The 23,225-nt window shown below is 60.7% G+C and overlaps 2 protein-coding genes across 9 annotated transcripts in view; both read right to left on the reverse strand.

The window, feature by feature from the left end:
- Window positions 1-388: 388 nt before the first annotated feature.
- On the reverse strand, window positions 389-8,031 carry SUSD2 (sushi domain containing 2). Its single transcript, XM_012454136.3, has 15 exons — window positions 7,944-8,031; window positions 6,495-6,705; window positions 6,123-6,274; window positions 5,478-5,645; window positions 4,850-5,024; window positions 4,496-4,697; window positions 4,220-4,305; window positions 3,863-4,131; window positions 3,634-3,777; window positions 3,377-3,535; window positions 2,206-2,454; window positions 1,822-2,094; window positions 1,502-1,678; window positions 1,309-1,411; window positions 389-1,225 (listed from the first exon to the last, which is right to left on the reverse strand). Exons 1-15 carry the CDS (start codon window positions 8,017-8,019, stop codon window positions 1,201-1,203), a joined length of 2,469 nt encoding a protein of 822 aa, XP_012309559.1. The 5' UTR covers window positions 8,020-8,031; the 3' UTR covers window positions 389-1,200.
- Window positions 8,032-10,971: 2,940 nt separating this feature from the next.
- CABIN1 (calcineurin binding protein 1) overlaps window positions 10,972-23,225 on the reverse strand; it is a 161,959-nt gene continuing 149,705 nt past the window's right edge. For all 8 annotated transcript variants that reach the window (XM_012454131.2, XM_012454135.2, XM_012454126.2 and 5 more), the window contains 5 exons: window positions 23,149-23,223; window positions 19,230-19,512; window positions 13,254-13,418; window positions 11,761-12,074; window positions 10,972-11,551 (listed from right to left, as the gene is read on the reverse strand). In XM_012454131.2, the coding sequence (XP_012309554.2) occupies window positions 11,408-11,551; window positions 11,761-12,074; window positions 13,254-13,418; window positions 19,230-19,512; window positions 23,149-23,223 (981 nt within the window). In that variant the 3' untranslated portion in view covers window positions 10,972-11,407. The remainder of the gene's footprint in view (window positions 11,552-11,760; window positions 12,075-13,253; window positions 13,419-19,229; window positions 19,513-23,148; window positions 23,224-23,225) is intronic.

Raw genomic sequence — 23,225 nt, forward strand, 5'->3', positions numbered from 1 at the left:
CGTCCTCTGCAGCACTTTCTCTGAGATCTAAGGGGCAAATCTGACCAATGCTGCCCTGCCTGAGCCCCCATTCAAGACCCTCTCCACAAAGGTTGATGGGCCCAGCTCATCTTCCAGCCGCCTCCTGGACTGTGCCTCCATGCAGGGCCAGATGAGGAGCTGTTCAGGTGGGCCACGGTGGCCTGAGGCCTGGGCTCTGTGGCCAGATTCTGGACATTCCTGGGCTAAGGAGCGTGGGCACCAGTTTCCTGAGGACTTGGACAGGACCCTGCCAGTGACTGCGTTCAAGGAGCCAAGGCTGCAGGGCAGAGCTTGCCAGAGAGCACCAGGGCGTGGTGAGGGGATGGCACCTGTGCTGGGGAGGGTGGGCTGGGCTGTCCCTCTCCATCTCCTGAGCACCTGTGCTGTGTTGGCGGCTTCCCCACCCCAGGAGGCGGTCACAATCCTCTGTCCCACTGCACACATGGAGACAGCACCCCAGCACCTGGGCGTGGAGGAAGCAGGCGAGGCTTAGACCTGCCTCACTCTGGATGCGGTTGGTGGTGACCTCTCGGTCACAGAACTCTCTGGAACCCGGGTGCAGCATAAACACCAGGACACCAGGGAAGGAAACAAGGTGCTTGTTTTCTCCTTGCGCAGGCAGGGAGAGTGTTCCTGAGTGACCTTCCAGAAGAGTTCAAAATGACAAGCCTGGAGTGCTGAGGGAGGTCTCTGCCACTGGGGGTATTGCTGTCTGCTCTGGGGTTTTGGGGTCTCTCCTCACCCCATCTGGGGTCCCAGGCCAGGTCCAGGAACCAAGGCAGCACTGCATTGGTGCCATCACGGGGCGAGGGGGGGCAGCAGGCCTCTGCAGATCGGGGGTCGGGGCACCAGCGCCAGGCTCTGGGAATCTGAGGCTCAGGTGTGGGCGTGTCAGGAATGGGGACACAGCTATGGGAATCTCAGGATATGAAGTTTCAGGTCTGGGGAATTAGAGCCGTGAGTATTTGGGGAACAGCACGGAGCACTGCTAGCACGGGGCTTGGGTATTGAAACACTGGGCCTCCGGCCTGGGGTCTGAGATGACAGATTAGGGAGTTAAAGGCCCGGGTGTCAGGCATCCAGGTCCCAGGTGTCTGGTCCCAGGGATGTGGGAGTTGCAGGACTGGGGTGCCTGTTCTCAGAGGTCTTGGCCTGGTGCTCATGGCCGAGCTGCTCCCATCAGGGCTGTGTGCCCCAGACGTGTCTGCAACAGAGACGCGGTTAGAAGTAGGCTCGGCAGTCCCACTGGCTCCCTAAGGTCTTGGGAGAGGGGCTGGGGGGTCTCACATGTTGCCCTTCCTGCGGCGCAGCAGCACATAGACGAGCGTGACCGTGGCCACCACCGCGAGGCCCCCAAAGATGATGCCCAACAGCACGGCATAGCTGCGTCCTGGTGAGGGAGCCAGTGTCAGCGAGGGGACCCCTCTGGGGTGGTGAGTGGGTACAAGTGCAGGCAGGTGTTTGAGCAGGGTGTCCTCACCTGGCTGGCACTTTGGGGTGGGCGAGGACCAGGTGCCATCAGCCTGACAGGTGCTGGTCTCCGCCCCGGCCAGGCTGTAGCCGTTGTCACAGTGGAAGTAGATGGTGGAACCCGCCAGGTATCTGTTGCTGTCCTTTTTTCCGTTGGGAGGTGGAGCCAGCCAGCCACAGGACACCACTGGGATAGGGGCAGAAAGTGAAGACCACGGGCCTGAACTGCCATGCATCTGGCCACCCTGGGGGTCCCTTCCCAAGGCAAGGTGCCCGCCACCCCCACCCGCCCCCACCCACCCCCACCTGCCCCCAGCTGCCCGCCCTTACCTGGCTGCAGGCTCTGCACACGACGCTGGTGCAGCTGGTAGGCCACCCGCGTGGCGTTGCCCGTGCTCAGGCTCCCAGTGGCTGCCACGTCGAAGTTGCAGAAATGATCGTCCCCACATAGTTTGGCTGCCTCTTGTGCCTGGCTGGGGTTGAGGGTGGTCTCACCGGGGAAGAGGGGCTCGAAGGTGGGGTCATGCTTGGGCTGGTACAGGAAGTTGTGCACCAGGAGCCAGGAGTCGTAGGTGAGCAGGGAGGACGCGTTGTGTACGGCCCCTGGAAGATACATGAGTGTGGCCTGGCTGGGCGTGGCTCCCGTTGGTCCCCAAACCCTGGCTGTGCTGTGCTTGCCCCACTCCCCCACCCTCTCTGCCCACTGTCACTCACAGTCAGCCCCAAACACAAACAGCTCCCGGGGACTGGTGCCTGGGGGCAGGACACGCCCGCTGCGCAGGGTGAAGTCGTCGGTGGGGTCACCGTTCAGTGTCCCGAGGAGGCCGTGGGTGTGGGTTCGGAACTTCTCAGGCAGCAGGACAGACACACTCAGGAACGGGCCCGGCAGGCTGACCTCCAGGCCGGCCCCTGATGCCAGCATGATGGAGACCCTGTCCCCGGCAGCCACCGACAGGAACATTCCTGGGCACAGGGGGACGTGTCAGGGTCACCCACTGTGGGCCCTGTGTCCTGCCCTCCCGAAGCCCCAGGACAGGATGGTGGGCACCCACGGGCTGTGGGCTGAGGGCACTTGCAGGGGAAGGAAGGGCGTCCCCAAGGCCAATTCTGCTGACTGTGACCCTCCACCCAACCTCTGGTGGAACCCCCAAAGGCACCTGAGGTGCAGCCCCTGCGGTGAACCCCCCGTGTTGAGGATGCATGTGTGGGTCCCTCTGGCCTTTGCTGCAGCAGCCACACCTGCCTGGGCAGGTCCCGAGGGTCCTTGCACCCTCGGTGCTGACAGGCCCCTCCCAGGTCCCCACCAATCCCAACCAGGAATCATTTCATTCATTCAGTTCCCCGAGGCAGGGGTTCGGACGCTGGAGCTACCCGCTTGCCAGTGCATCCTTCACGGTGCAGGGCTGCTGGCCTTTTGGTGGCTTTTGAGGACGGAGGGAGTGATAGGAGCACAGAAGTGGCTCTGTGCAGGCCAGCGGTGAATGTTACAGGGCGAGCTCCCTCCAGACGGCTCCCAGGCTCCTCCGGAGGAAGGACATGGCCCAAGTCCCGGCCTCTCAGCTTTCGACCAGGCCCCATGGGTACGATGTGGGCAACTCAGTGGGTGTGAAGGCCTGAGGCTGCACCTCTGGCCGGGCCTCAGCTATTTCTGGCCTAGGACAGCTGTTGGCAGGGGGATGGATGCACCTACCCAGCTGTGCTGTGCCATGCTGGACCCCTCTGAGCCCAGAGTGGCCTCCATCTTTGCATCTGAGTCCTGGATGCCACCCTGGCCTCTAGCCAGGGCTGGTAGAGGCACGAAGGCCCAGGGCTTCCCCTCAGCCTCCCCAAAGGAATAGCGGGGAGGTGAGGGCACCCCGAAGCCTCAAGTGGCTGGACTACTCACCCTTCAGGTCCATCCAGCTCTGCTCGGCGAAGCTCAGCACCCCCTGGTTCAGCAGCACCTCCAGACCTCTGGTCCTGTTGGCCAACCTGACCTCCACCACATCTGAGTTGCCCTCCTGGACAGCCACTGCGGTCAGCCCCGTGCCTCGGGTCTGCGTGCCTGTGGTGGTGGGAGCGGAATGGGACCCCCTTGGCTCCAGCCTCCTACCCCGGATCTACCCCGTGCCACCCAGAGCATCCCCCTAGCCCTGGCCTCACCATTGGACGTCGTCCCGGGCTGGGCCCGCGCCTGCACTTTCAGGTCAGTCAGCGCTGCCTCCAGCAGCACGTACTCTCCGCGCCCATTGAACGTGAAGTTGGTGCCGTCGAAGGTCACAAAGTGTGGGTCTCCGAAGGCGGAGGCTGGGGTGGGAGTGGAGGGTCAGGTGGGGCGCACCCCAGCCCAGCCCGATCTTCCCCCAGGTCTGGGGCACAGGATGGCACCCACCCAGGCTTGGGGGCCGGTAGTCTCGGCAGTCGTTGGAGGGCCGCCGTTGCATGTAGCGGGGGCAGTCGGGTGCCCAGAGGCAGCAGTAATAGAAGCTGAGGACATCATAGAGCCAGTGGGACATGCCGGGCACGCGGGGTGGCGTGCGGAACGGGGGTGCACCCCAGTCGTGGCCACGGTCAGGGGTGCTGCCGCTGCTGGAGTCGGCCGTCAGGAGCTGTGTCCCGTCCTCTGAGTAGCAGCACTGCTGGCCGGAGCCGTACCGGGGGCTGGGGGAGCCAGTGGTTCAGGACCAGGCTGCAGTTGGGAGCCCACCCTGCCCACTAGCCCCACCCTGGCCTCAGCCCAGGGGCTCACCTGGCCTGCACAGAGCGCACACAGTGCACGGCCTCGGGGTGGTAGGTGCACACGCTGCCCTGCTCCATGTCACAGCCGTAGTCCGTCTGAGTGACAGCAAGTGGCTGTCACTCAGTGGCCTCGAGTTCTGTTATCCCCTCCCTGAGGCCAACCCTGCAGGGACCCTGAGACTCCAGTCCCACTCTCCAGGGCGCCTCTGTCTGCCGCCCCTGGTGCTGTCCTCAGTGGGGAGGCTACTCCCTCGCCCCGTCTCCTGGGCCCTGATGGGAGGCTCACAAAGAAGCGGCCGGAGTCAGCCCGGGCCTGGGCTAGGGTGCAGGGGCAGGCGGGCAGCTCCTCCAGGAAGTTGGGTAGCTCCTCCTCCAGCTCCTCCCAGGCCTGGCACTGAGTGCGGGCCCAGGCCACAGGGTCCTCTCGGAAGTCGTCGCTTAGGTGCCAGGCCAGCGCGTGGTCGTTGGTCCAGAGTGCCTGCACGTCCCTGTGGAGTCAGTGATGCTGGAGCTGGGGCCAGGCCACACGGCCCCATGGTCACCCCACTGCCCTACCCCTGGCCTGGGCTGCCCAGGCAAGTGCAATGGGCGAAGGCAGACGGGCCCTCCACCCATCACCTACACCTGCACCCCTTCTTACTTCTGCCCTGCGTAATTTTTGCTGTCGATGATCCGAAGTGCACCCACTTGCCATTTCTGGTAGCTGGGAGGGGCAGGTTTTGGGGTGAAGGTGAAAGAGCCAGAGTTGGGGATATGTGTGGCCAGGGGGTATAGGTACGACCACTTTGCAGTCCACTCCTGTGAGTAGGGCATTCCTGAGGGAGAGGAGGTCTGGTTAGCCTTGGCACCTATGGCAGCCTGACGGATGGGTGGATAGCCTGCCAGGCGGTCCCCTTAGGAGGGGCTGTTCTAGCAGGGACTCTGGGGTGGGTGATCACCACCTCCCGCCACACTCCAGGATCTCTGTCCCTGCAAGAAGCTGAGCCCAGGGCTATGCCAGCTGTGCCAGTGTTCCACAGGAACCTCCTCCCCAGGAGCCAGGCCCCACGCAGCTGCCCCTCCCACCTGCCAGACCACCCTGCACGGCATGTCCCTCAATCTGAATCCCCCGTCTCTTCCTGGAATTCCCTTCCCTCCTCAGCCCCACTTGGAAACTCCGCTCCTTCTCCCACACAGCTGGAACTCCCTTTCTCCCACCTCTGGGAGCCCAACACTCTGGATGCCACTCCAGCCCTCAGCTGATGCACCCAGCCCTCAGCTGGCCTCACCGATCTCCTCGTAGCCCCACAGCTCGATGGTGACAGTCTGCGTGGGCAGCGCCTCCACGTGCCAGGTCAGGCTGAGGTTGCCCGAGGTGTCGGCGGTGCCGTAGTATTGCCAACGTGTCTCATTCACCAATGTGCTCTTCTCCATCATCGACACTTTGTTGGGGTGCACTAGATAGGGGAGGTGCGGGGGGAGTGAGGGTCTGGGGCCCAGGGGGTGCAGGGAGGAGGCCCTAAGGCTTCAAGGGCTGTGGGAGCCCCAATGAATGGCAGCAGCTGGGCGATGGGCTCCCCGACCCTCACAGCAGAAAAGGACGGGGAGTTAGGGGCCTGCCCTCCCTCCACTGCCCACACCTCTAACCTCCACCCAGCTTCTCTCCTGCCCTGGCCTGGTGGAGCTGATCGAGTAGGCACTGGCTCACCTCTCTGGAGGACCCTCGCAGCTCCCACTTGCTCTGGGCTGGGACCGCTGTCTGGATGCCAGGGAGTGGGAAGGAGCTGAAGGAACTCTCACAGGCAGGCCTCGCAAGGGACTGGTTCAGCCAGAGCAGCAGGGCACAGGTGCCAAGTCTCAGTGTGCATAGATTAGCGCTGGGGAAAGTTCCTGTGGGGGCAGGCTGTGGGCACGGACCGGGGCTGAAGTCTCACCAGCCAGCCAGGTGCCCGCACGAGGGAAGGAGTGGCCGTTGTCCATCGAGACGGTGAAGGGGATGAGGCCGCTCTCATAGAGCAGGGGTGACACGCAGTGCACTTGCCCGGAGGAGTCCACGTGGCCCAGGGTTTGGATGCTCTCCTTAAACCTGTGGGCGTGGTGGTGGTAGGAGGGGCAGGGCTATTGCAGGCTGAGCCTCTCGACAGTCCGGCCCAACCTCACTGGGGAACCCATCCAGCCAGCTGTCCCTGTGCCCTCCTGCTTGTTCTGGGTCCTAGGGACTCCACTCAGCCAACCAGTGGGTCTGAGCCCTCAGCATGCACGGGGATGTGGTCTGGGGCCCGGTGCCGGCCCCTCGGGCCTCAGACCTGCAGATCACGCTGCCGTCTGTGGGGCTGATCGTCTTGAAGTGCTGCACCACGAAGTCCTTGCCGCCCATCATGGAGCCCGAGTAGGGTGAGATCTCCAGGCAAAAGTCCCGGAAATCCAAGCAGCACGTGCCAAGGCCAGAGCAGGTCGGGTGGCAGGAACATGACCCGTCCAGGGTGCCACAGCGCATGGAGCAGCTCTCTTGGGCATCTGGAGGAGAGGATGCTGAGGGCCTGGCCCGGTGGGTGCTGGACTGGCTGCCCCATGTCCAGGGCCTGTCTCTGCTCCTCCCACAGCCCATTAGACAGCAGCATCCTCAGGAGAACGCTGGCCAGGAACTGCATGGACCACCACGTAAACACGGTAGAAAGCCACAGGGCCCGTGGGGTTGGGATGAATCTTAGCACAGACCATCTGGTTGTTGCCCTGACTGACAGGCTAGAACACATTGAGAAGAGGCAATTGAATCCGGGAGGTAGAGGCTGCAGTGAGCTGAGACCATGCCACTGCACTCCAGCCTGGGCAACAAGAGTAAAATACAGTCCCCAAAAAAAAAAAAAAGAGAGAGAGAGAGAGAGAGTGCTGCTCTCAGGGCAGAAGCCCAGGGGTATTCCCCTCCTTTTTGGGGAGAGGGGGGACATTTCAAGCAGGGGTCCCAGCAGTGGGGAAAGGGAAGTGGGGCTGCACACTGGGGCTGCGCACCAGGCCCAAAGCATCTCCTATAGGCCATGAGTCCCGCAGCAGGGCCGTATTTCCAGGAGCTGGCATGAAGGAAGGTTGGAGGGAGGGACTGGGGTGGGTGCATGCACCCAAGCCGGAATCGCACCTCCCGGGCCCTTCCCTGTTTCCCATCAAAGGATGCCAGCTGAGGGCCGGGCCTGGGCCACCCCACTGGCCCCACTTCACTAAGTGCAGTGTCTGGCACTGAAGAGCAACAGTAACTATTTGTTGGCCAAGGATGTGGTGGCGCAGAGGGGTGTGGGGCGAAGGCTGAGAGATGCTTGCAAGTGAGTTAAGTGGCAGGAGGGTGGATGGGAAATGGGGTGAGGGGCGGGGGGTGGCCTGGGGCCAGTCTCTTGGTTCTAGAGTTTAGTGCTTTCCCTAGATTTTCCCGGATTCAGCCCCACCCTGATGAGGACCCACAATCCTGGCTCCCCCTCCAAGATCCCGCCCTCTGTCAGGGCTGGGGACGCAGGCTGAGGGCTCTGCTGGTCTCCCCTGTCTTCCTCCTAGCTCCCAGTGGGTTTAGGGTGGGCCTGGCTCAGGCCTCACATCCCCATGGGCTGTCCCTCCACCATGGACCCTCAGAATTTCTTCCCTTCACCCCCAGCACAGTCACAGATGGTCTGACAGATGGACAGAGGCTGAGCCCAGAGGGGTGTCTGCCCAGGCCTGGCTGCAGCCAGATGGACAGACAGATGGGGTCACAGAAGGGCTGGGGGGCATACCTGCTGTGGGTCTGGGGCCCGGGCCGGGGGCTGTTGCCAGCAGCAGCAGGGCCCAGGGCAGGAGGGCCGGCTTCATGGTGTGGCCTGTGTCTGCAGCCAGCAGTGCAGTGGCTCAGAGGCCAGGCTGACTCCCTGCTGGCCTGGCCCCGCCCGCCCTGCGCTCTGCGGCACTGCCCCGCCCCGCCCCGCCCCTTCCCACCCCTCCCCACCCGGTCCCCTCTCAAAGTCCACAGGTGGCTGCGTGGACCAGCAGGGCCCAACCTGCCCCGTTAGCACATTCCTGTCCCAAAGGCCTGGAACATGGTGCAGGGGGCCGAACCTCGACCCTGGGACCCTGTGGGAGGGAGAGGAGGCCGGAGCCTCCAGCTGCAGGACCTTTGGCAGGCGATGAGCCGGATGTCCAGAGGCCCTAGCTCAGACCCTGGGTCCCAGCCCGGCCCTGCAAGCAGGGTGTGCAGGGCGGGGCAGGAACAGAGGATGGGATGCACAGGGTGGGAAGGCAGGTCTGTTTTAGCTCCAGGCAGGATTTCAGCTTCTGTGGCCCTGACGTTGACCTCCACCTCTAGCCCTTATCTTCCTACAGGAAGGAGGTGGTCCCAGCGCATCCTCTGGGGGAGGCAGGAGCTGTTAGGTCAGGCACAGGCTGAGCCCTGGGGCTGAGGCAGCACTGCAGAGGTCCAGGAAGGAGGGAGGGGAGAGGGAGGGAAGTACCTGAGCCCAGCTGGGGGCTTAGAAGGGAGGTAGGGCTCATCCCTGGGCTCCAGAGATGCCACTACCCTGGGGAGCCTTGGCTCTCCCAGCCACACCTAATCCTGCCACTCTTGGATCTTGCATAATCTAATCAGTGTTCCCCTCCCTTCTTGAGCACATGAGGAAACTGAAGCTCAGATGTGGACCAGCAAGGCCAAGCCAGCCCCTTGGTGGCTTCTGGGAGCCCCTGCAGCCAGTGGGGGCAGTTAGGGCTGCTGCCTGGGACTGGTCACTTGGCCCCTGCCACCTGGGTTGGATGTCCAGACAGGCGGGTGGTCCTCTCCCAGCTGCAGCTTCTCAAGGTGTCCAAAAGGGACTCTTGCCAAACTTGCAGGGAGTCAGAGCCAGGGCGTGAGCTTAGGCCATCTGGTCTGTGACCTGCCCCAGTGCTTGGGGCCAGGACAGCCCATTGTTTCCCGCCCTATTCTCTCTTGCCTGGGTGGTGCCTGCTGGGAACCACAGGGTGTTAGCAGCCACCTGCGGCTCCAGAGAGGTGGCCCTTACTGAAGGTGTTGGAGGCGTGCGGTGGGGGACTTGGCTCCTGAGTCCCCACACAGAGCTGTTTCAGGGAAGCCACACCCACATTTGATGTCTTCCCTCCTCCCAAAAGACATTTGGTGAGAGGCCTCCAAGACCTTCAGCTTCTCAGGGACTGTTTCAAGAGGGGAGGAAGTCCCTTAACCCACAAGGGCACTCAGGACACCTCTGCAGTGTGAGTGGACACTCAGGTGCTGAGCCAGGGAGAGCCTGTCTCCTGGCCCCAGGCTGGCAAGGGGCATCATCCCAGGCCCAGGGCTGAGGGTGCTCCCTACAGCACTGGGTGCAGGGGAGGGTCTGAGGTGTCAGTCCTCCTGTAGGTGAGGCTCTGGGGAAGGGTGTGCTGGGAGGCCTGCTGAGATGGGTCCCAGGAACTGGAGGAGGGAGAGCTGCTGCTTTCCTGTTTCTGGCCTGGGCACCCTTGCTGCATGTTGTCTGGAGACAATGGAAGTGCAGTAGGGTCTAGGTGTGCAGTCTGGGAACCTCCATACCCCAGGCCGTGCAGGGAGGGGACGTCAGCTGAGTAACTGCAGCCTGCTCATCTCAGCCCTCCGAAGGTTGGTTCAGCCAGACCCATCCAGGGCCACCAAGCCTCTGGTTCCAAATGGGCGGTGCCCAGCCCTTTACTCCTTCCTTCCTGGGTGGTGGGCACGTCCAGCCCATGAGGGGAACAGGGCAGTGAGGAGAGTCCCACTCTGTCCTGGACAGAGAGCCTGCTCCATGGGAGGTCCCAGGAGCCAGGAGGGCCCTGGTGGTGCTGGGAGGGGAAGAGTTGTGAAGGGTGGGTTTGGGCCCCTGGAATCTGTGCATCCCCGACAGACGGTTCTGGAGCCTTCGGGGTCAGGGCCAGCTCTAGGGGCTTGTTTAATGCTCTGTGAAGGCTGTCTTAAAATCCTTAATCATTCTTGATCAGGCATGGTGGCTCATGCCTGTAATCCCAGCACTTTAGGAGGCCAAGATGGGCAGATCACTTAAGGTCAGGAGTTCGAGACCAGCCTGGCCAACATGGTGATACGCCATCTCTATTAAAAATATGAAAATTGTGGAACTCTGTCTTGAAATGTAGGGCTAAAAGAAAAAAAAATACGAAAATTAGCAGGGCGTGGTGGCACGTGCCTGTGGTCTCAGTTACTCAGGAGGCTGAGGCTGGAGAATTGCTTGAACCTGAGGCAGAGGTTGCAGTAAGCCGAGATTGTGCCACTGGACTCCAGCCTGGGTGACAGAGTGAGTCAAAAAAAAATCCTTAATCGTTTTTGAACAAGGGGGTCCATATTTGCATCTTGCACTGAGCACCATAGCTATTCCATGGCAGGCCCTGTTAGGGCAACTGTGATGAGAGTAAGTACTCTCTCTGCCGGCCCCATCTCCACTTTCCCTCCCTGACAGCCCCCTCCTCCCAGGTTCTCAGCAGTCCGTGCTTGCCCTCCCACCATAGAGCCTCCCACCCACTGGCACCCAGGTGAGTTCTGGGGATGCACCTAATGCCCCTTTGAGGCCTGGCTCCAGCTTCGCTAGAGGCATCTGCCCAGCTCAGCCCCAGCCTGCACTCTCCTTACCCCACTGGACACCCCCAGCCAGCTGCTTTGGTTGCCTGGCTGGTCCCTGAGATGCTGGGGAAAGAGGTGGGGGCTGGGCCCTGACCTATGGCCTATGGGAGTAAAGGCCCAGAATCCCTGGGGACAGCAACCCCGCCCAAGACTCTGCCTGACTGCCCTCTAGAAGTGAGCAAAGAGGCAAAGAGAACGGTTCCATCTTTATTAGAAAAGCAACCAAAAAAAGGGTGAGAGGTGAGCCTGGCCCTAAAGGACCCCTCCACTGTGACACAGGCAGAGCTGGCTCATCCTGGCATCAAGGGTGTGGACATGGCCAGCTGGGTGTGGGCAGATTTACAAAGTCAACATTTCATAGAAAAGGATGCCACCTGGCGTGCAGATGACGACCAGTCCACCTTCACATGGCTAAGGTGGGCCCCTCCTCCTCTGGGCTCCCACACGGTGTGGACAGCCCTGACCAGAGTATGGGGAGGATGCCATGAGGAGGTGGGCTGGGCAGGCCTGGGGGCTGTGTGGGGAGTGGCATCCCATGTGGGCCTCTGGCCCTGCCCAGGGTCCAGGCCGAGGGGGCATTCCAGGCCTGGCTGGTCCCCTGGGGTGTGGCACTGGGGCTGCAGTGGTCCTTCAAATGTCCATGTAGTCGTCATCCTCGTCTGTTTCGCTCTCCAGCGAGGACTCCTGGCTGGATGTCTCCAGGACCTCCAGGGCTGGCTGGCACAGGCTTTCCTTCCTCACATTGGCAGCAGACTGGGCAGAAAGGATGGCTGACTGCAGAGAGGGCCGGGCAGGGCACTGGTCAGGGATGGCTGGGCTCTGCCCCAAGCCCGTCTGCCACCTTCACCCCTACCCCAGGCCCCCCTCCTACCCTCACCCCTGCCCCAGGCCCCCTGTCGCCCCCACCCCCACCATAGGCCCACTTGTAACCTGTGACCCCCACCCACACATGTGGCTCCAGCCCAGCCCCTGAGGTGACTCACCTTCAGCTTCTGCTTGGTCTCCTCCGAGATGCTGCCTTTTGGGGAGAGCAGGGTTGGGGTGGGAGGCGTGACGGTAATCTCAGGGGGGAACTTGGTGGCGGTGGAGGGAATGACCAGCTTTGGCATGTTGGGCAGGGGGCGGGACTTAGCCCGGCTGGGCTCCGCCTTGCCTAGGTGACCCTCAGGTGGTTGGGCAGTCCCACTGCTGAGGGCCTTGGAGCTGGCGGCTGTGGGGGAAAAGCTCAGGGGCTGAGTCTCACTCAAAGCCTCCTGAGCCTCTCCTTCCCTTCTCGGCTCAGGTCTCAGTTTCCCCTCTGGAAGACAAAGGTACCAAGAGCACCTCCTGCTGCATCACACAGTAGGTACCGTATCTTGTCCCCACTGGTCTGGGCCTTTATGCTGTGTAGTTTGTGCTGGCTGGCAGGCTCCAAGTCTTCTACCATGGCAAATGCTTGGCTCAAGTCTGCAGGGATCCAGCTCTGGCTCTGGGCTGTGGGGTGCTGGGACTATGAACCTCACCCAGTAACACTGTGAACTCAGAGCCCAGGGCCTGAGACTCCCTGAGCCTTGCTAGGGTTCTGCAAGACCTCCAGGCATCACGCTTGCATGAACTGTCCACGTCCCACAACCATCCTAGGATGCCTGTCCTATTGGTGTCTATGCCCCAAGGAGGACACTGAAGCCCAGAGCTCGTCACTTGGCCAGGCATGGTCACTGAGCTAGCTCCAGGGCATCTACTTTCGCCTCATCCTCCAGGGGGAGTATGGGACTGAGTTTGCCCAGAGCCTGAAGGCTGGGGCAGTTGCAGGCCTGGCAGCCTCCAGGGAACTGCATGAGCTGGGAGACCCGGCTGGCCTGGCTGGTCTCCACATTCCTCTGCAGCCCCATGACTTTAAAAGGAATGGGGTTTACACAGAGCCCAGGCCTGGCCCCCAGGGGCTGGCGCCAGGTCCTGCCATCCTGAGTGGTCTGTGGGAGGCCCAGGCCAGGAGGAGTCCCCAAGGGCCCCAGCTGGTTGGGGCGGCTGGTGAGAACAGGCCGGACTGAGGCTGGGGCTGGGATCTGACGTGGCTGCTGATGGGGATGCCTGCTTGGCCCAGCCCAACCTGTCTCCGCTTCTGCCTGCTGGTGATGTCCCTCAAGTGCCTGTTACCAGGCCCATGCTCCTCCCTGTCCATGCCTGCCCCTCTTTGCCCACTCTGGGCTCAGCCTGGTCTGCAGTGGGCCAAAGCAGACTGCCTGTCCTTGCCAGTACCCCTCTGTGATGTCAGGGACAGAATAAGGCTCCGGGGTCCCTCTCTACCCAGCCCGACACAATGGGCCATGTGCCAAACTCTCAAGCTGGGCCTCTCCCTTGGCTCCCCTGTCCAGCCTGCACTACCCCCATTTCCTTCCCATCTCATTCCACGGGGCATCCCCAGGCCCTGTCCTCCAAGGCCAGGCCAGGAAACCCACTCTGGCTGAGGTGCTGGACTGCTCCCAACTCGCCTTACCCTGGCTACAGGTGGGCTCAGTGCCAGTCCCCGGGGCAGCCTCTGTTGGCCAGCAGTGTGGCTCTTCCGGGGAACTTGTGGGGGCCGTCTTCACCTGTGGACTGCGCTGTGGCTCCTGGGGCGGGAAGCCGGTGCCCTCTGCCACTCTCGCCAGCTCTTCTCCCTCTGTGGGGACATGGGCTCACTGCAGGTAATGGACTCATCCACCCCATAGGCTCCTATGCATCTGTGCCAGATCCCATGGGCCCAGGCTGTGCCCTGGGATGCTGGGCAGGGGAGCATGGCCGATGCGGGAGTCCTGGCTGAGGTGGCTCTCCCCTCCACAGGGTGGCCTAGGTTGGTGCAGCCAAAAAAACCACTCACCACCCAGAGGATCCTGGTGGAGGCTGGCTCCCCACTCCAAAGGGCTCCTTCGCCCCCTGAGAGGGCTGTACATCTGACCCAGTGGGGCCACCCCTGGGTCTGCGAGGCCCAGTCTCTCTAAGGTCCCATCACAAAGCAGTTAGAGAGGATGTGGGGGCAGTGTCCACTCTCCCTCCAGCTAACATGAGCAGCATTCAGAAACGAGGTCAGGACCAAAACCCAAACAACCCAACCGAGACCAAAGTGGATGCTGGCACTGTGGCTCCTGCCCAGCCAGCCCCACCTTCCCTGGCATGAGGCAGGGGCCAAGAATTAGGCTCAGTTGTGCCAAGGCCGGAATGGGCCTGAGGGGCAAATGCTGTGCCTATGGCTGCTGGCCAGGCAGTTACTCAGCATCGGTCCCTGGTTCCCAGGCCTCCAGGCCCTGCTTTCACCCTCCATACCGCCCTCGCTTCCCTTGCTACTCCCCACTTCTCACTCGGGCCTGGACTCTCCCACCACACTGGTCATCAACCACTGACTTTCCAGCCCCCGCCTCCTCCATCTGTCCTCTCCAGCAGGGGGAGTCGGCTCCCCTCTTTGGCCAGTAGGAGTGACAACTGCTGGTATAAAGCTGGGGCTGGCAGGCGGCTGCTGGGCTAGGCAGAGGCCTCAACGGCCATGGCCATCCCCATTAGGCTGCTCTGCTTGGGGCTCCTTGCTGATGGCATTCTGCAGGAGCAGGAGAAGGCGAGGCCAGGCTGAGGCTTTGTCTCAGGCTCTCACCCCCTCAGGCCATTCCCTCCTATGCTCACTGTCATTCCCAGGTCCAGCCTCTGACACAATGTCTGACAAGGAAGAGTTACTCAGAAGGCTCCTCCTGCCGTCCTCAGACACTTCCCCACCTCCTGCAGGCAAGATCAGGGCTCACTGGGGCTGGGCACACATCCACCAAGCAAGCCTTCTCTCGGTACCGTGGCCTCAAGGCCAGGCCCTTCCACAGGCCAGCAGCACCCTGGTCGGACACACCCCTCAGTGGGGGTGGGAGGGCAGGCACCTGGCTTTCTTGCTAATGGCATTTTGCAGGAGCAGGAGCGGGAGGAGGTGAGACCAGGCACCCTGTGAGAAGCACTATGGGGTTGTGGGGGGAGCTGAGGGGAGGGGCCTACCTCGGAGTCCAGCTTGCAGAAAAGGGCTGTCTGGAGCTCCCCCAACTCCCCCTCGACTTGGGTTCTCTGTGGGAAGCAGGTGGCCAGGCCAAAATCCTGTGCCACTGGGGCAACTCTCCCTGCTCCTCAGGGCAGACCCATGTGCCAGGTCTGGGCTAGCTGTCTCCCAGACCCTATGTCCCAGGAGGCTCCTGGGCCTGGCTCTGCCTCCCCCTGGCCTCTAGGGGCCTGAATGAGGCCATCATTCCAGCCCTCTTCACCATGCTCGGGGGTGGAGCCCTTACTTGAGTCTTGACTTGGGAACACGCATTCCACGCTCCCGCCCTCCTCCACTCCCCTACCCTAGATGGCCTGATTGTCTCAGAAGAGAGGGGTCTTCCTAAGGCCAGGCACTGTTTTAGCAGCTGTTCATGGAACCAGGTCCTGGCCTGTGGTAGGCAGGCGCCTGGCAAAGGAGATGATAAGCACATGCCCAGAGGAGACAGAGGCCTGGACAGGCAGTGCCAGGGCCTCTCTGGGGACACGAGAGCCCTGGCTGACCCTGAGCTTTCTGGGTGCAAATGTTGCATGGGGCCACAACCTGGTCAGCACAGCCTACACAGATGGTTGAGCTCTTCACTAGGGACCAGGGACACCTGAGAGCACCCTGCCTTCCTGCCATGGCCACTCTTCCCCTGGAGGCAGGGCTGCCCACCCTGGGAACAGCATCTGCCAGGGGCCCCACTGTACCTGCCCTCCCGGCTCTCTCATACCTTGAGTACAGCGTTCTGAGAATCTATCCTCAAATCTGCCCTCCCAAGTGGTTCAGCCATTGTCCATCCCTGGCTCCCAGCCTCATCCCCGGCCCAGCTTTAGCTACAGCCCTGGGCACTCTCCTGTCGCTGGGCGCCTCTTCAGGCAGAACCTGCCGTCTCCTGCGACAGCTAGTTGCAGCATGCCTGGGGGACCCGGACCCTGCTGGGGCCGGCTTGTTCCTGGTGCTTCCCCCTTTCTAGAGTTTGTGGGCTGGGCTCTGAGGGGACATGCCTGTTTCAGCTTGGCTCTGCTACCACCCCAGAAAGCTCTGAGGACCCTCGGGGGACACCCACTCCAACATGACTGGCCACACGCCCTCTGCTTGTGGATCTGCAGCAGCGCTGAGGCGGACAGATATGGAAGCGGAGGGCGGCTGCTCAGGGAGTGCTCAGCACAGGGGCCATTAGGAAGAGGCCGGGCCTGGCACATTCCCAGCTGAGGGCTGCCCCTGCCCCCTACCTCCAGTGTCATTCAAGAGTTCCATCCTGGCAAAAAGGCCATTTAATTTGGTTTTGGGAATGAGAATAGAAAAGGATCAACTCTCCAGGCTGAAGAAGGTACGCTAGGAAACAGATCCTGTTTCTTGGATCTAACACAGTTAGAGGAGAGAAGGATGTGAATTATAGCTTTGGCCTGCTTGCAGGTGGGGCAGACAGGCAGAGAGGCAAAGCAGGCAGCCTCCAGCCCCCTACTCCGATATCCCTGGCCCTGGCATCCACCAGGCCCTCCCTACACCCCAGGGAGGTGTGTGTGGCCCACAGTGATCTCAGTTGCTGCTGAGATTAGGTTATAAAAGACACCGTGGCTTCCTTTGTGTTCTCTTTGTGGGTCAATAGCTCTGGATCGAACCAGCCACCATGACACAGGGACACTCAGCTGTTTAAAGAAAGGCCCACAGGAAGAGCTGAGGCTTCTGGCCAATAACCAGTGAGGACCTGAGGCTGCCAACACCCTGAGGAAGCTCAGATGCACTGATGATAGCTTGACTTCAACCACGTGCAAGACTCTGACCCAGCTCCACCCCACTAAACCACTGTAAATTCCTGACCCTCAAAAACTACAAGATGAGAGCGTGACACTGGTAGAAGTCAAGTCAGTTGGAGGCGGAGGGACAGGAACTGGATCTTCATGGGAGTGAGTCAGCTACCAATACTGACGAAATGATTAGGGCACTGGGCTCCCATCACCCCAACACCTTGAAATCACCATCACCAGGCTGGGCATGGTGGCTCATACCTGCAATCCCAGCACTTTGGGAGGCTGAGGCGAGTGGATCTCCTGAGCCCAGGAGTTTAAGACCAGCTTGGGCAACATGGCAAAACCTCATCTCTACAAAAAATACAAAAATTAGCCAGGTGTGGTGGCTCATGCTTGTAGTCCCAGCTACTTGGGAGGCTGAGGTGAGAGGATCACCAGAACCGAGGGAGTTGAGGTTGCAGTGAGCCACAGTTGCACTGCTGCACTCCAGCCTGGGCAACAGAGAGACCCTGTCTCAAAACAAACAGGCCAGGCATGGTGGCTCATGCCTGTAATCCCAGCACTTTGGGAGGCCAACATGGGTGGATCACCAGTCTGGCCAACATAGGGAAACCCCATCTCCACTAAAAATATAAAACGTGGACAGGTGTAGTGCTGCATGCCTATAATCCCAGCTACTTGGGAGGCTGACACAGGAGAGTCACTTGAACCTGAGAGGTGTGCAGTGAGTGGAGCCACAATTGCACTGCTGCACTCCAGCCTGGGTAATAGAGCAAGACTCTGTCTAAAAAAACCCCAAAAAACCACGCACAAAAATAAAACCCACCCCAAGTCTCTGCTTAATACCAAGCACCATTCCAAATTCTGCAGTGCTATTATCTTCATCTTAGCCATTTTATGCAGGAAACTGAGGCAGAAAGAAGAAAAGGGACGCCCAAGGTCACATGGTGGTGGAACCACGACAGTTCTCTTTTTTTCTTTGAGATGGAGTCTCTCTTTGTCCCCAGGCTGGAGTGCAATGGCGTGATCTCAGCTCACTGCAACCTCCGCCTCCCAGGTTTAAGCGATTCTCCTAACTCAGCCTCCCAAATAGCTGGGATTACAGGTGGCTGCCAGCACGCCTGGTTAGACTACTTTTTGTATTTTTAGTAAAGATGGGGTTTCACCATGTTGGCCAGGCTGGTCTTGATGTCTTAACCTCGTGATCCGCCCGCCTTGGCCTCCCAAAGTGCTGGGATTACAGGCAAGAGCTACCGCGCCCAACCACCACTACAGTTTTTTTACTACTTTGTCCTGTGGCCCTCAGAGGCTCCTCTGGGAACAAATGGCCACAGGTTCTAACCCAAAGAGAAGGGATTCTTTGTCTCACAGGGCCATAGCCAGTGCTGACTGGGCTAGAGGATGCTTACATGTTCACAATCCTTAAAGCAGTGTAGATGGCATCAGGTGAAAACATCAGCACCTGCTGTTTGAGCTACCACGTGAAAGAACTGAGAAGGACTTCTCAACTCAACCTCCACTCAGGCCCACAGTCTGTGGGGGCTCTCAGGCCTGCCTTCTGCCGGGCACTTCTGCAGAGTGGCTGTCTTGTTCAGATGGATGGGAAATTCAACTGGGAAGACAGGTGAGCCTCCAGGGGTGACACAGGCTATGGGCCAGTGCAGGGTCTGGGGCAAGGAAACAGGCTGGGTCCCTGAAGCAGGGAGGGAGAAGCAGGGGAGGGCCTGAAGGGGAGGGTTGGGAAGCTGGTCCATCGCTGGATGTTCCCAGGGACACAGGGAACCCTCTGACCAGGCTGGCGTCTCCTGGGGCCCTACCAGCTGGGGAGATGAATTGGTTAGGGAACATCCCTGTCCTATTACAGGGTCTTCAGGGCCTGGCCACATGATCCTAGAGTCCTGGGAACCAACAGGGAAGGGTCCCCTGCCCTGGGTGGCAGGTGGAACCTGGCCCAGGCCTGAGCTGAACCCAGCCTGGCAGAATTGCAGCTGCCAGAGCTGCTGGTGTCAGGACCAGCACAGGGGAGGGTGCCAGTGGATCCTGGGTTTTAGAAGGAACAGAAGCTTTCGCTGATGAGGCCAGCAGGGACCTCTACTGCCTGTGCATTTGTCCTGTCTGTTTTCCTTCACAAGCCCCCTGACCTGCCCCTGCCCTCATCCTGGCTGGCTTCTGTCTTGCCCATGAGCAAGATGGGGCTCGGGCAGATTGCTCTGGTGCCCAGGAAATGCTCACAGGCATCTGAGGCCAGATACCAATGGCCTTGCAGCGTGCTGAGGGTCAGAACCCCACCCAGTGCCCTGAGGGAGGCATGGTATGGGCTTGTATCCCCTTTTCCTACCTGACCAAACCATCCTTCCTACTTATAGTAAGGGTTTATGGGGAAGAAACCATGACGGCAGCAAACACATCTGTGATGGTGTTTGTTCCCTCCCTCTTCATCATCACCTTTCACAGACAGGGAGACTGAAGCACCCAGTGTTAAGAGTGGTAGATACACAATGTGCTGACCAGGGCCACTGAGGCTGCCAGTGACTGGTGAGCAGACCCGCAGCCACCTGCCCCGCCAACCCATGGGATCAACTGGGCTGGAGGGCACTGCTTGCCTCCCTTCTCCATATCCACATTCTCCACACAGGGAAGACTTGATGGCGGCAGGGGCCTGGGCCTAGCCCTGAACTGGGATGGGACTCACCGGGGCCCAGAGAGGCCATGCTGGGGGTGGCTTCAGGCCTGTGTGGCTGGGGAGGCCCAGGGTCCTCGGAAGGGTCCAGGTTGGAAGCTGATGCTGAGGGAGGGCAGGTGGTAACAGCTGTGGTGGCAGCTAGTGCAGGGCGAGGCTTGGTGTGAGCATCACCGGGCCGCTGGACGGAGTCAGCTGGCACAGGGTCAGGGGCTGTGGGTGCCACTGCCACAGGAAAGAAGTTCTCTCGGCTGTCTTTGGGGTGCTTTGGAGTGGTGGGGGTGTCCCCTGAGGCCTGTAAGGACAAATGAGAGGTAAGAAAGGCTGGCTGGGCAGCTGAGCCCATGCTGCTCTACCTGCCAGCTCACCAGTACTGTCCCACAGGACACCCTGGGGGGTGCCAACACTGCCCATATGGCACCGCTGAGCTTCCAAATACTGCCAACAAGGTCCATCAGAGAGGCACCCCGTCAGGATCCTGCTGATGCCAGGATACAGCCGGGACCCTGGAAGGACATCCAGGCCATGCCAGCGGGGTCTCAGTGGAAGGATCTCCAGCTGGCTTTGCCCTCACACCGTAGGGCACCAGTCTGGCAGGAGTATGTCCAGCAGGACCCTAGGCATGGGCACAGCTCCCAACCAGGGAATGCAGGCACAAACAGGTGGTCAGTCTTGGAGGGTGACTTCCCAAAGGCCACTCATGGGAGAGTCCTGAGGGAGCGAGTGGGATGCTACAGGAGTTTGCTTCCTGGGCTTGATACCACAGTCCACTGTGACCAACTGCCATGGCGCCCAGTGCTGCCCCCAGCTTGGCCTCTGCCTGCAGCCTGGCCTTGGCAGCTGCTCCCACCACGGGCCTTCGATTTCCAGGTGAGCCGGGGCCTAGGTCCTCGGAGTCTTCATCCACACAGTTCCCTTTGTCATGAGGCCCTTTTGGGGCTCTTTTCACAGGGCTACTTTTGCTCCCACCCATAGCCAGCCCTGAGGCAGCCTCTCACAGCTGAGCTGTGGGGCTGGGCCTACCCTTCAGCCCTCCCTAGCACCAGGCCCACTGTACTGCGGGAGCTGGCCCACATGGGGCCAGCAGCACCCCCATCCCCATCTCCACGAGTGTGGGAGAATCATGCGCCTGCTGGTAGGTACTTCAGTGCACGTTGGGCGGCAGTTTACTTCCACTGATGACCCTGTGTCTTCTGACATTTGTCAGGCTAAAACACCGTCTTCCCTAGTTCCATATGGTTCAGGACAGGCCCCTGTGGACTCTGCCATGTACTGGGTGTCTGGGATGAGCCCCAGGCCGGTGCTCTGGGGCCCAGCCTTGTGCTGTGGGCAGCCCATCCTGTGGGAGGGTGGGGCAGGAGGATAGACCTGTCTCTCGGGCCCCATGGGCCTGCAGCGGTGCCAGTGGTATCGTAGCAGCCTAGTTGGCAGCATGAGCAGACATGCTGGGGGAAGGTGAGTACAGTGTCCCTGTCCTTGCTCAGGAGTGGGCCTCAGCCGTGGGCACTGAGCCTCTAATTATGTCCAGAGCGTCCTCCAGGCAGGTTCAGGGCTGCCATGGCAACCAGGACATGCCATGAGCAAAATGGACACTCCCTGAGAAGCGGGAGCAGTGGGTTCAGATGGCAGAAAATGGCCTCCAAGATTGGGCTTGAGGGAGGAGAGGACCAGAGGATGGCAGCCAGCCCCCACAGTGGCATCTTCTTTGGGCCCAGGGTAAAAGTCCTAGGTGAGAAATGCGATGAGAGGGCCCGGGGCAGATACCAAGGTGCCCCCACCACACCAAGGTCTGAGAAGCAGGCAGGCAGGTCTGAGTGTTGTTAAGGCCTCCTTCCCTCCACTCCCCTCCACACCCTGGGAGGGGACTGCTAGAGCCTGGCCTGTCATTGCCCAGCAGCAGGCAACCTGAAAGGTAAAGACTTGAGTCCCCTGGCTCTGGCCACCCCCATAACCCAGCCTGTGTTTTCCGAGGTCTCTCACAGGAACCTCTGCCCACCGAGCCCTCAGGGGCCCTTATATGCATGTGCCTCAGCAAAATGGGACCTGGCCTTGCCCTGGCTCCTGCCAGCTCAGTACCCCTTTCTTCTCAGGCTACGGTGTGGGGTTGTGGGGGGTTTCCTGTGTGGGTCTACCTTTTAAGGATGTCAAAAGCAGAAACAGCTCTCCTCTCAGGAGTAGTCACCACTCACATGTCTACCTGCCCCAACTGGATTAGTGGAGGAGGCAGGGGTATCCTGGTGGGCCTGGGCCTGTGCCTAGCACTGGGGCCCAGGTGGCTGTGCTGTGCATTCTGCTCACCTGGACAATAATGAAGTGGTGGGGACTGCTGGGGGTTGGAGTACTCCCTGCCAAGGACTCTGGCCCTTAGCAGGGACCAGGCTCACCTATTCCCCACAGCATGTCCCATCTGGCCCACAGCCTGCTTGGTCAAAGCTGACCCTCCTGGACTTCCTCAGACCTACAGCCCAGGCAGGCGGTGGGGGTCCGAGGCCCCATTCCATTGAGAGGAAGCCTGTCTGGACCCCAAGGGCAGCTACCAGCCCTCTGCTAGGAGACCTGGAACAAGGGGACCTGGGGCAAGGCTACTTGGGGCATTGGGCCACCTCTGGGGACAAGAGGCTGCACCTACTCAAATCGCAAGCCACCTACCCTCTGAGCTGGAACAAGGGGACCTGGGGTGAGGCTACTTGGGGCATTGGGCCACCTCTGGGGACAAGAGGCTGCACCTACTCAAATGGCAAACCACCTAAACATAAGGCCTGGAGGCTTGTGTTTTAGACAGGGCACATCTACTCTCTCTGCCTGCCACGCTTGCCCCTCCCCACCACATCGTCTCATTGAGCTGTGATCCCACCCCTCCCACCTCTTCGGTCATCGAAACCCCTCCTCACAGCCAGACCCTGCCCACTGGTCTTCCCTCAAGCTGGGCCTCTCCCATGGAGACTTCTCTCCTCCAGACCCAGCCCCTTACCTGCTCCTGCTCAAGCCGTTTCCAGCCTCATCACTCTTCATAAACAGTCCTGGCTCCTAGGTCCCCATATCTATTGGGCCCCCATCCTCACTGCCCTGGCCTTGCTGACCAGCTGGCCCCTGGGAACACTCTTCTTCCTGGCTATTGCCCTGACCTGCCCCAAGTCTCTTCCCGGTGCCTGTGACCTTGCCAAGGTCCTTGGCCCTGCCTGTGCCCTCTCCTGGCTTCTGATGGCTTCAGGGACACTTACCCCAGGTCTCTGGCCTGTACTGTCCCTCCAGGTGGGGGCCCCTGACCTTCCTGACCACTTGGCCTCTCTCTTGGAAGAGTCTCAGACTCAACACAAATCCAATCTCAACCCTGGCTTGGGGTCCTGCCAGGAGGGGCCTCTCCCACTCCCCACCCCCTGCCATATCTTAGACCCCCTGACCCTAGCCTGGCCTCTGCACCAACCCCATCTTCCCCACTCAGGAGTGTTGCTGCCTTGCTTCCTCCCTGCTTAATAAACTCCAGGACTCCTGCCTACCCTCTTAGGACACCTTGCCCCCCACATGCCTTACCCTCGGGGGCCCCTGTACAGGCCGCATCTCTGCCTTCCCCCCTAGCCACTTGGTTCCTAACCAGCCTGGCTCTAGCATCACTTCTTCCACCTCTGTCCCAAATAGAATGGACTTCCCAGGTGAGGTCAGCTGGCTAGGGACCATCTTCCTTGTTATAGAAAAGGTAGCTGAGGTGAGGGGACTCCTCAGCATGTCTGAGCTAGGGCCTGGGGCCTGTCCAAGGCTCTGCCCACCATGGCCATGGGCTGGAGGCTCAGCTACCTCCTGCTCATCTCCCCTCGGCCCAAGCTGACCACAAGAACAGTCCCAAGAGTGAACCTGCTTCTTAGTCTGCATCATGGGGCCTTGACGTGGGGTAGGCTCCGCAAGATGAGACTGGCACAGGCTAAGTTGGGCTTACCTGTCTCTGGGCGGCAGCCCCAAGGTGGACCTGGCAGAACTTCACAGCCTGCTCCAGCGCAGCCTCCTCATCCACCT

Source organism: Aotus nancymaae, unplaced genomic scaffold (assembly GCF_030222135.1).
Source record: "Aotus nancymaae isolate 86718 unplaced genomic scaffold, 86718_ANA_hifiasm-v0.15.2.pri h1tg000210l, whole genome shotgun sequence".
Classification (NCBI taxonomy): domain Eukaryota; kingdom Metazoa; phylum Chordata; class Mammalia; order Primates; family Aotidae; genus Aotus; species Aotus nancymaae.

Excerpts from the sequence above, each read along its gene's own strand:
- SUSD2 (XM_012454136.3), bottom strand. The coding sequence starts at position 8,019 with ATGAAGCCGGCCCTCCTGCCCTGGGCCCTGCTGCTGCTGGCAACAGCC. Across the intron at positions 4,698-4,849 it reads AAAAATTACGCAGGGCAGAA|GGACGTGCAGGCACTCTGGA; the intron begins GTAAGAAGGGGT and ends CTGACTCCACAG. Across the intron at positions 1,679-1,821 it reads TGTGCAGAGCCTGCAGCCAG|TGGTGTCCTGTGGCTGGCTG; the intron begins GTAAGGGCGGGC and ends CCCCTATCCCAG.